A 12230-nucleotide genomic window follows, 5' to 3' on the forward strand; every position below is an offset into this window, starting at 1 on the left:
TGCAATTTTTCTGTGTCCCTTTCGGTTGAACCACGTGTTGCTGATAAAGGTGGCAAAACGGTAAAAGAGTGGCCTCCCCTAAGTGGTTAAGTTTTTGTAAAATTTTAAGTGGCCTTTCCACTTTTCTTTTTGCCTCACGTAAACGGTTAGGTGGTTTTAAGCCGTTGCGCATGACATCGCTCGATGTCAACACGCATAACATCGAACCCGTACAATTTCTTTCCTCACGACGGTAACAGAGCAGCATTTTATTATATTATTAATTAGGCACAGATGAAAAAAACGGTCACTTCTCATAAATGGTGACTTTTTTTTTTTTTTTTTTTTTTTCTCTTTTCATATCACTTTTTTCAAAGTTAAAAATTGGCTGGGTTGCAGAATTATTCCATTTTGACGAGAACAGTTGCTGTTGTATGTAGTTCTGCAGTGCAACCCATTTAACGTGAAGAAAAAAAAAAAAAAAAAAAAAGACTAACCATGCGTTATGATGCATATAAATTTTTAAATAACAAAATACCCATATGGTGCGAAAGATATATAGCCTAGCTGGTGTTTATGAGGCGAAAAGGCGCAAGTGCAATATGTTACGTGCGTATTATATGCGCGCTTATCGAGCGGGTATTCGTAACGTTCTAATTAAACATATGGCATTTTTGCGGTATATAATTTTGTACTGTGCTGTTCTGCGCTGTATACATATATACGTATACGAATTTTTTTGGAGGCATTTTTTCTTTTTTATGAGTACTTTCGGATAGCGTTCGGGCGCGCGGCGCGAGAGCAGTATGATTTTCATTCGCGCCGAAAATAACCTTTCTGTTCTGTTTGTACTATTTATAAGCGGATTTCTCTTTTTGCGAGGTAGCATATATTGTGCGTAACGTACGAGTTATGTTATGCGCGTAAATCTGTGCGCATATACATGTATACTTATATGCGCATATATTCAGTCACATGTACAGTGTTACCACCATATGTATTTATAATCGATTTCATCCTTTTTCGCAAAATATATTTAATCCATATTTTCTTTGAAACATAAATTTATTTCATGTTCATTTTTTTAAAAAAAAAAATTCCAAAAAATTGCCATAAACATATAAATGGCGATAATAAACGATATGTTCATTTTTCTTTTTATATTTTTGCTTAATATATAAAAAGTGAAAATCTTCCCTTTTAACCGTTGTTACATGCAGGCGAAGCTGCATATTTGTAGATGTTTGTTTAAAGAACTTGGCTGAGCACAAGTTTGGTACAGTACAACAGTACAGGTTACAGGATATGTTGTACGTATATACATGCGCGCACGATGTTATATGCGTGACATATCTTCGGAATGTACACTTGATCGTACCATTTCGCAAATATACATACGTATGAGCACATTGTGCTGACGCGCTCGCACTTAAGTGTAACGTACGTTTTGCATGTAAACGGGTGTATATGCTCCCCAAAAGCGCCTTTTGGAAGCCCATGCCCCACAAATACATGTATATTTGCGTAAACACATAACTTGCGCATAAAATCAGTTAAGGTTTTATGCGCCCCCCTCTTCCCATCCCCGCCTCTTTTTTTTTTTACACGCTGTTTTTATACTTGACACATAACAATTTTATACATTTCGCTTTACGCGCATATATACATTACATATAGTTCTTTTTTTTTTTTTTTTTGTATATGTAATGTGGAGCCCACATATTTGTATATATTTTTTTTTTTCCATTTTTTACAATTTTTGTACTTTTTACTGATTTAAAACGCTGTGTATTTTCCTCCTCTCCTTTTTATAAAAATTAAGAGTTTTTTTTTTTTTTTTTTTTTTTTTCCACCTTTAACGTATATCTACATATCTGTGGTGTGTAAGTCCATTTCAGCTTCCTCCGTCTCTCACCCGAAAAGGGGAAAGGAAAGAAAAAAAAAAAAAAAGGAAAAAACGAGAAGAGGACATAAAATGGGCATGATTATATTTCCCCCTTTTGTTTGAGAAGACCGCATACCGTTACAGTTTAACGTATTGATGTTTTTTATGTGCAAGTATATACATGTACATTTACACTTCTGTGTGCGCCTTTACGCTTACACAGGATCATATTTATACACGTGTATGTAAAAATATGCTCAAGCACACACATAATTTACCCGCTCGGTCTCATAACCCCTTTTTAAGCGAATTTTAAGAATATAATTAATTTCACGTTTTTTCCCAAAAGAACGTGAAAAATTTTGAGTCCGTTTGAGGGGGTAAACACGCTCTGTGTTATACATAATCACATTTGCTTCTGTGTGTATGTACATCTCTATTTGCACATGTATGTGATGTAATGGGCTTGCTTAACGCGGAGGGAGCCGGCACTTTACACACATAAATTTTAATTAATTTTTTTTTTTAAATTCATCCCACGTTTACATGTTAAAAGTGGTCTCTCTCACCCATATTACTTTTTCGTAAATACAACCAATTAGGGGAAATTAAGGTAGGCCCTATGGGTATACATAAAGTGATACGATTAAACACAAATATGTGTGCCTATGCATAATGGTATTTGTCTGCGTGCGGACTACACTGTGTATGTGCTTGATCGCGTGAATGTGATGTATTGCGCGTGTGTACAAAAAACTGCCATTTGTATGTGTGTACCATACGTGTGTATAACTTTACACGCTTTCATTTGCGGAGAATCCACCCTATTCGTATATAGCTTTAAAAAACAGCCCCTTTTTTGCTGCGAGCTCTCTGTTTTTTTAAGCCTTTTATTATTTGAGGGAAAAAAGAAAAAATGAATTTTTTTTTTTTTTTTCATCCAATTTATTTGCATTCTGTTGAAAGCGCAGCATAAATAGTAAGGTCGTGTCTGCCTATTTTATGTAATCCCCTTTTTCGTGCGCTTCGCTTTAACTATACTATGATCTTTTAAAAAGCATATGCATTGTTAATGTATATGCCAGATGTATATGTGTGCATATGTGTACGCGCCGCTTATACGTGCACCATTTACATATATATGCATTACTGCGCGTAATCACCCAATCGATACATAACACGCAAAAGAGAAAATGTCATCGGCCACACAATTAGGAATCTCGGAGAGGGAGTACGAAGAAGCCCTCGCGGTGGAAAAGCTCTTTTTCCTGTCGTCCAAGGAAAGATGCAATTACTGTAGTAGCGGAAAGCCGACCTTCGTTGATACGTACAATTACGAATTTGTATGTGACAGATGCTCATTCAGAAGTAAACACAAAAAAAGAATCGGCGAAGATCCCATCAGTTACTATGACGTGCAGAAGCTAGAAAAAAAATTTGGAGTAGCATCTTCCTCATATCATAATAGCAGCAATAAACATCGCCGAAAATCTAGTAGCGGTCATCATCACCACCACCATCATCATCATCACGGTAATGAAAAGAAGTCCAAGTCTAAAAGTAGACACTCTTCAGGGAAGAAGCATATCGAAGTGCTGTCAGATGATAATAGTTCTTCCTACGATTATGAAGATAAAATGAAAAAAGAAAAAAAAAAAAAAAAAGATAGAGAGAAGGATAGAAGCGGGGGAGGAGGAGATCGAGATAGAGATAGAAGAAAAGACAAACATAGTAAAGATAGATATAAGAAGAAAAAAAAATATGATGAATCTTATGACGACTTTGATGATGACTTTTGTCTTAACGATTATGATCATACCACCCCTGGCATGATAGGAATTATGAATTCAAATAATATGAACAGCGCAGATTATAAAAGCAACAATATGGACAGCAGCTTCCAAGACTTTGATGGAAGCCTCATTAGTTACAATCAACTAGGGGAGGGTAATTTTAACGACTTTGGCGGGCCAAACGGAATGAACCAAGCAGGGATGAACCCAACCGGCGTGGGTCATGTGAACCACCCCTTCGATTCGTCCCACTTTGCAAAAGATAACTACAATTCGAAATATATGAATTCGCCCAACGCCGAAATGGTGAATGCCGCAAACAACCCGTTATGCTTGGACGACTATAACCCCCATCCATTTAATAACAAAATGGGTTACGCTAACAATTTTAATATGAAGTTGAACGAGGAGGGGGAGCTAGCCAAAATGAAGTATGGCAACAGTGGGCAGGCAAACGGCGTCCTTCCGAACAACCGCGCAGGCAACAACCACCCTGGTAACAACAAAAGTAACAACAGTAATAAGATGAACATGCACTTGTACGACCCCTTCGACAGTAACATGAACACTGGTACTGACAAAAACAGATACAACAATGGGGCAGTAGATAACTTAAACTATTTTAACGGTTCAAATTTTCCGAACAACCAACCAGGCAATATGAACAATAGACTCTTCCTGATGAATAAGAGAAATTCTTTAAACCACAACTACAACCAACAGAATAGCAACGCCAATTCGATGTACAGTCATTTTGCAACCACACAGAATCCATACATGATGAATAACCAAAATATGATGAATGCGAAGATGCTCTACGATAACAACATGAATAGTTCTAAAAACAAAAACTTTCACAATAGTAATCCCAACTCTCCATTTATGCTAAATGGTGGCACAGTTGGCAATGCAAATAATAGCAACCCCGCCCAGGGTTCTCACAGCAACCACATGAACAATGCAATGGCATACTGCAACCAAGGCAATTTAAATGATAGAACAAAATGGCACGAAAATAGCAGCGGCAATAACGCCATTAACAGCCCCAACGGTGGTATTGGTAGTAACCCTAGCGGTAATAATAATGGAGGTTCTCATAGCGAAGATTTTTCCCCCGTCATTGTATCTGATAAAAATCCATTTTCTCTTCAGAATATTATTTCGAACAATAAGGCGTCCCCCAATTATGTGAACACCATGACGGACGAGATGAATAGATACGCGTATAAGTAGTGAATGGATTGTTGGACGGAGGACATGATTGATTTATTTTTCTGCAAGGTCACTTTGGTAGTAACTTGGCGATTTATTAAATCGTCTTGCTGGACACCCGGTGTGACCCCCCACCTCACCACCATATTTTAGTTTTACACACAGATGATTCAAAGTTATGCGATGATGAAGTGATCGTTACAGTATGTGGAACTCTAAAGTATGTTTAACTTCGTTTTCCCTGGCCCCACCCTCTCTTTTTTACGTCTTCATGTTATGCGGGCAATTTCTGCGTCTCAATTTTTTTTTTGTATACTATTCCGTGCCCTTCCTGCCCGCTCATTCTACACCTTCAGCGCAATCTGCACCGTCTCTTCCTATTTTACCCCTCCTGGTTTCTTTAAACACACCTGATCCAAGCACCACATGTACAACCTGCTGTATGTGTGCCCATGTGCATGTATGAATCACTTCACGTTTGGCTTTTCAACTTTGTTTTATTGTTGTTTTTAAAATTTTTTTATTAGTGAAATTTTTTTTGAGTTTTTTTTTTTTTTTTTTTTTTTGTATGAAAAAATCTGTGGAAATATACAGTGTGGTCATTTTTTGAAGTATATCCAAAGGTGTGTAAGCATTTACATACGTGCATACATGCGCATCGACGTGCGTGTGTAATCACATGCCGCTGATATACTCACACGCGTGTATATTTATTCCCCCCTTTTTTTTTCATGAAAACCGAATTAACGGTATTCTCATTTTACAATTTGTAAAATTTGCTTGTTTACCTTTTGTCTCCCTTTTAAACGATGAAGGGGTGGTACACGCTGTTGTGACGCTCAGCGCGCGGCGGGAGTTAAAATGGCCGGTCATGTGTCTACACATGCGTAAGGATATACAATATCTTTGCCCAGGCAAAATGGTCACTGCTTAATTGTAGCGTACACCTTAGGAACCCTGCGATTGTAGGGAAACTTCATAGCCGTAAGTTTTCACTTCATGTGGTGAAAAAAAATGGCAGGTTTTGCAAAATGAAGAAAGTTGAAATGATTAGTTCACACCCTGGGGCATGGGCAACTAATAAGACATTTTTTTAAAAAGGGAAAACCTTTGAGGGGGATTTTTGCGAAAGGGTGGGTATATTTAAGTCCCCTGCTATAAAACAGCCAAAGTGCGCACACAAAACGGTAAAACGTTAAGTCTCTTTTGACCCGTTTATATGGCACGATTCGTTACTGAGGGAAGTTCTCCTATTTCTGGAAGGCACAACTGAGGTTATAACTCTTCATTTTTTTTTTTTTTTTTTTTTTTTTCCCCTAGGAAGTTTATTTTTCGAGTGAACGCATGGAAAGCAGTTGCGAAAGGAGGATAAAGAAAATTGACCTCGCGGAAATGCCCGAGTGGGCCAACCTTTGCAGCTTTTCACTTATCCGCTTTTTAGTGGCTCACCCATTGGCCCAACTGTTGTGTTATCCATGGTACCATGCCAGGTTAAACATGCGTTTTTGTATAAACTATTTCGGTTTCCGGGAAATGCTTCCCCGCTGCATACCACTTCTTTGTGCATATTGGTTAGCAGTTCGCATATCATCCGGCTCCTCTGGCATAATCTTTACATTTGTGGCACTCCCTAAATTTCACTCGATAGGGGATGACCTGAACAATTTTTTGACATACCAAAAGCAGTCATTGTCGTGGTCGACCCGGTTCGTTTGGTGCACTTTTTCGTACACCGTTACATGTTCTCTGCTGAACCTCCTGTCGTTCACTCCGTTACGTAAAGTTCACTGGAATACATGTAACGGGGGTCCTCTTGGCGGAACAGAATTTGAAAAAAAAAAAAAAAAAAAAATTCATAGCGCTTAATAATTCACTTTAGTGTTACCTACTTTGCAAAGTTCAATTTTTTACATTTGGAACGGCTGAATGCTAGTTGTGCTTTTAAAAATGGTTAAGCAATTTTGCGCGAAAATGAAGTTAACAGAAAAACGAAATTGGCAGTTATTAGGAGGTATGCATAGCCCACTGAATTATTTTGCAAACATTTTTTTTTAAAGAATTAGTGACACAGTTTTATCCCCCTTTGGATTTTTTTTTTTTTTTTTCTCCTTTAATTTTTTATCGTTGGTGCGTGTGCTATTTTTATGTGTTAATAGTCCAGTTAAGAGAGTGAATCTTTTTGCGTTTCTTTAATTGACTTTTTTCCTTTACAATATTTCGCATTTTTTTCTCTCCTTTTTGAGGGCGACGATTTAATAACTCCTTCCCGTTTGATGAGATAGCATATTGCTAGGTGAGCTGTGTGGAGCATTTTCTATTTTCCTGCGCCTGTGAGAGTGCTCATAGTTTTTATAATTGTTCATATGTACATATACCTCTGCGCAGACATAAACTTTTGCCTATATGCGTACGCCGTGCAGGGAATTCCAGATAGGGAAAGACACTTTAGGAATGTCCCCCCTGATAACAGTACACTGCCAAGTGGACTCTGCTAACCCAGAACCGCGCAGCCGAACGGTTGAACGATCCAACGACTGAATGACCGAAACCCAAAATGACGAGAGGCAACCAACGAGAAGTGGACAGAATCAGGTCGTCTAAACGAAATGACAAGGCAAAACAAAACAGCACCGTTAAAGATGCCTCGAAGAACTTGAACGTGATTTGTAAATTATGTAGACACACTTTTATGTGTACAGTTAACCCGTCCATCCTGAAGGAACACCATGAGAAGAAGCACGCGAAGCATGCATACGAAGATTGCTTCTGATATGCTTTCCCTTGTCTTGTCTTAACTTTTTTTTTTCGTTTCTGCGCCTGTGACATGCAACGAATTACGCATGCTTTTGTTTTAACGTAGTGGCTATTTTTGTAAAAATCTTTGCGTTTTTCAAGCGTGTCCCTACCCTATACATATGCACGCTCATGGTTTGTGCTTCTACACCATTGTTTACCGCTCTTCAATTTAACCGCCTTGATTTTAATTAATATTTTGGGTAGGCATGTTTCCTGAGCAGCGTTCTTATATTTTTTAAGTGCCCCGCGTAGAACCTCCTCCTTCCGTTCAATGTGCCTTCACACACGTGCACAAATATGCCTACCTGTCTGTGTATATATTTGTACATATGTGTACATATGCGTGATGCCTGGTAGGGGGACAAACGCAACGCAATAATGCAACAGAAGAGTAAACACCAAATTGGCAATACAATGGACTTATAATCGCACACCGCTTATGGTATCCGAGGTGGGCTAACTCAGCCCAATTTTTTTAAGAACGAAAACAATTTGACATGCACAGGGGAGGAGTTGCCCACTTGAGGGGGGGTGAACGCAACTGCAAGGGGGAAAACTTGAACAAATGGGATTACCCCCAATGGGGTGGCACTAAAATGTCCCACTTGGCATGGATGTGTACATACCCGTGGGGGAGGGGTTCTCCTTATGATTTCACTTTTTTGCTTTTTTTTTAAATTGCAGAGTTAAGGTTTGTTTTACCATTTTATACAAATACACAAAAAAAAGGGGGGAGGTGACAAAAAATATCGGAAAATAACGCATAACAATGAAGGTAAAAACGAAAAAAAAAGTATAGAGGTACGTATGGAAGTGCTGAATGATGGATGAATTAACCTTATGCGAAATTACAAAAGTGAGAATGCGCAACGGTTAGTGAACTTCATTGGTCAGTTTTGAATTCCTTTCAGTTTACGAAATGAACAGTGGTGGAAAGGTCCTCCCTAATATTACTGCACGTGCCTGTTAATATCACAAGGGTTCATTAGTGACCAAATTCGGTGCACCCTCATAATGGGAAGGTCAATGCTGCTAATCGGTTAGTGTTCACGCTTAATTCCTTATGTACCTTCACCATTTGGGCAGCATTTCCCTCCCCATGTAGATTATCCAACCGTCTAGGCATCCACAGTCACGTTATCATTATTATTCGCAGCTCCACCACTACCATTGACCACATCGGGATGATCCCCCTGATTGTGCATTCCGCTACGAGGGTTGCCAGTTGGATGATCCCCATTTCGTTCCTCATTTTGGCTGTCCCTACTTGGGTCATTGTCGATATTCACATTACTTACCAAGTCTCGAATAACAAGATTTCCCATTTTCCCATGACCATGCATAGAATTTGGTGAGGGGAGGAGACCACCAGAATGATCACTGTATGGAAATCCTGGCATGCCACCCATGTTACTGTTATTCATGTGCATAGGGTGAGAGTGAAATTTGCTAGAGTAACTATAATGGCCGTGTCTTTCCCTGGGGTACCTACCATGAGACATATGATGCCGATGAGAACGACGCGAATAATGAGAGTGGTGTTTCATATTGTTATATTTTGTATGCATAGGGTAATTTCCTGGCATCATATTATTCATCATTGGATTTCCTAGAATATTATTGAGCGCCCTGGGTCCTAGAAACCCTAAAAAGTTCTGTGGGGTTATGCCTTCTTCCCTTAGCAAATTTTGGAAATACTCAATTTTGGCACTTATGTGTTTCCTCCCTTGGATGTGTTGTCTGCGCCCCACTGGGGAGCTGTGCGTCAGGTAAATGTCGCAATATTCGCAGTAGTACTTCGGCATGGTTTTCTCAAAACGGTGGAGGAAGGAAAGACAAATTAAGCCACTTTAAAAGTGTACTTTTCTATCGGTACGCTGCTCAAACGGAGGGGCAATAATACTACACAGCATGCATGTACTTCCTCCTGCAGGTATTTTCACACGTCAATAATGCTATCCCTCTGTTTGTTGGATAGCCAACTGGTTCGCTTTTTCCCAAAATAAGTGCTCACGTGAGTTTTTTCTTACAGCTTGTCATATGTGTGATTAATGTTTGTGGCGACTTATGTATTGCCCTTCTTCTTATTCCTCAGTTAAAAACCTCACAGGTGTCTCTTTTTTCCTTAGCCTGCTATACAGTTCAATTGGGCTTCATAAAGATTTGCTCCCTGGTGGGGGCAAGAACCTCCTAGTGCTGCTTCCCGTGTCAATTTTGTTCATACAGAGTGTCACGCACAAATTGGGCATCACTTGCGTGGCAATATACGAATTGGAAAAGAAAAAACGTTAGCCCCTACATGCGTAACACGCTGACTGTTCATGCTACGTGAGCGCGGCGAGTAGGTGACCTCTGCTTTCTTTCTTCACCTATCCGTATCACTATCACGTTTATACGATTATACATTTATACTTTTATATTTTCCAGAACTGCCCATACTCATCTACGCTATACGAACAGAAAAATGTATTCACCATACGAAGCTCTTACGCGTGATTAAGAGTAAACGTTTTTTTTTTTTTTTTTTTTTTTTTTTTGCGGCAATGAAAAGGGTGACATTCAAAGCGCGTTTAAGAATGTCAGAGGCAAAAGAAAAATTAAAAGAAGACTGGAAAAAATGCCTAGTTGCATAACCCCGAACTGATGAAGCGACGTGCTCCGCGCCGTGCAAAAAGGCAAATGGAAAAATAAAGCGCGATAGAAGTATAATATTATACCACCATCATTGCTAGGCGCGATAAACAGCAGCACGAAGTTGAAGAAATTGCGGAAAGTCCAAAAAATTAGCAAAAACAGACGTCCGTATGTAAGTAAAAATACCTATATACGTTTCATTTCCTCAGAGAAAGAGCGCCATTAAAGAAGGGTGAAGATAAATATATCCCCCCAAATGTACATATTTTCGTAACATGAATTTTAATGCATACGCGAACATGCCGAACGGGTGAAAAACGCTCGTGTAAATTTTTAATAAAGGATTTATATACAGCTCGGGAGCAGGCGAGTTTAAACGAGCATTTTTCCTTTATGAAGTTTACAAACTGCAAAAAATTTACCTTTTTTTTTTTTTTTTTTTTTTGTTAACATATCCCAGTAATTGAACGAAATGTCAAAATTGCCTTTACTCGCATGGACATTTCGGCATAACAACTATGTATATAAATAATTTTGCATTTTCACGATATTCAGACGAAGGGAAGAGAAACAGCAAATAATGTTTATAGGAAGTTATAAGCATGCACAAGTGAAGAAGCCTATTTTTACGTTACGTCCCCTTCCAGTTTTCCATACTTATTAAAGACAAATCCGCCCATTTTATCAAGAAATTGATACATATAAGGCATATCTCATTTAACCCCTCACGTTTGCTCATAATCAGTGGACAGCCCATGTGTACGCAGACATATGTCCGAAGTGTCTTGCACAAATATATGCGCTCCTAATAGTACCCATTTAGGATTAGCTGCACTTGCATACCTTTAGGAAGATGTCTAATTTGGCGAAAAAGAGATTAATTCGGGACTTTAGAAAATTGCAAGCTGATTCACCTTATGGAGTTAGCGGCTCCCCAATAGGGAATGATATTATGAAATGGCGGGCGGTTATTTTTGGACCAGCAGACACCCCTTGGGAGGGAGGTAATAAAAAGGCTAAGAGGGGGAAGAGTGTATCCTCCCCCCCGGGGATTATGCAAAACAAGTGGAACGAACAAACCCCCGTAGAGAATCCAAAGCTGCACTAATTTGTTGCGTGCTAAATTTTGCAGCAAGTATAGGGGAGCACTAAAAAGGGAGTGCTTCCCCAAACCATGTGTTAATTACCCAAAAGGGAAATAACGCCAATGTTAAGAGCGTCATCGATAGATCACTCCCATGGATGGTCATAGAAAAGACCTTCTCTACAGCGTGATCTTGTAAACACATCCTGTTCCTGTTCACCCCCTTCATGTAGGCACCTTTCAGCTGGAACTTTTATTTGGAAATGAATACCCAAACAAACCTCCCAAAGTCAAATTTCTGACCAAAATGTTTCACCCAAATATATACATGGACGGAAACATATGTATTGACATTCTCCAGAAGCAGTGGAGTCCTATTTACGACATTTCTGCAATACTGACTTCCATTCAGTCCTTATTGAGTGACCCAAACCCGAACAGCCCCGCTAATCAGGAAGCCGCCCTGCTCTTTGTGGAGAACAGAATTGAGTATAACCGAAGAATTAAAAACTGCGTTAAAGATTCAATCAGTTTTATCGACCACAAGGTGCAGGAAGAGGAGGAAGGAAAGGCTTAAAGGGTGGGGATTCTATTCGGCACGTACACACAAGAAGGTGCATTTGCATACACACATATATATAAACATAATATGGGCGCCGCCCCGTTTGCACGCTGTATGTTTGTTTCCCATTTGATGCAGACCCCATTTAGTGGCGTCTTCTTTGCATTTGGCAGATTCGAGAATGCATATTGCAGGTTGCGTATTGCAGATCGCACCATACATTCGGCATTCTCCTGCTGAGCTGCATTTTTTTTTTTTTTATGCGTACATAATTAGAAGAGTATG

General features: G+C 39.2%; 4 protein-coding genes across 4 annotated transcripts; 3 read left to right on the plus strand and 1 right to left on the minus strand.

Annotated features, from left to right (window-relative positions):
- Window positions 1–3057: 3057 nt before the first annotated feature.
- Window positions 3058–4890, plus strand: PCOAH_00039910 (Uncharacterized protein; the record flags this gene model as incomplete). The annotated part of the gene is made up of 1 exon (XM_020060779.1): window positions 3058–4890. One exon carries the CDS (start codon window positions 3058–3060, stop codon window positions 4888–4890), a length of 1833 nt encoding a protein of 610 aa, XP_019916202.1.
- Window positions 4891–7423: 2533 nt separating this feature from the next.
- PCOAH_00039920 (Uncharacterized protein) lies at window positions 7424–7639 on the plus strand (the record flags this gene model as incomplete). Its single annotated transcript, XM_020060780.1, has 1 exon — window positions 7424–7639. One exon carries the CDS (start codon window positions 7424–7426, stop codon window positions 7637–7639), a length of 216 nt encoding a protein of 71 aa, XP_019916962.1.
- A 1144-nt stretch (window positions 7640–8783) lies between these two features.
- PCOAH_00039930 (U1 small nuclear ribonucleoprotein C) lies at window positions 8784–9470 on the minus strand (the record flags this gene model as incomplete). The annotated part of the gene is made up of 1 exon (XM_020060781.1): window positions 8784–9470. The coding sequence occupies one exon, from the start codon at window positions 9468–9470 to the stop codon at window positions 8784–8786; it is 687 nt and encodes a 228-aa protein (XP_019916668.1).
- A 1682-nt stretch (window positions 9471–11152) lies between these two features.
- Window positions 11153–11960, plus strand: PCOAH_00039940 (Uncharacterized protein; the record flags this gene model as incomplete). Its single annotated transcript, XM_020060782.1, has 2 exons — window positions 11153–11303; window positions 11617–11960. The coding sequence occupies 2 exons, from the start codon at window positions 11153–11155 to the stop codon at window positions 11958–11960; spliced, it is 495 nt and encodes a 164-aa protein (XP_019916377.1).
- Window positions 11961–12230: the final 270 nt, after the last annotated feature.

Source organism: Plasmodium coatneyi, chromosome 12, assembly GCF_001680005.1.
Source record: "Plasmodium coatneyi strain Hackeri chromosome 12, complete sequence".
Classification (NCBI taxonomy): domain Eukaryota; phylum Apicomplexa; class Aconoidasida; order Haemosporida; family Plasmodiidae; genus Plasmodium; species Plasmodium coatneyi.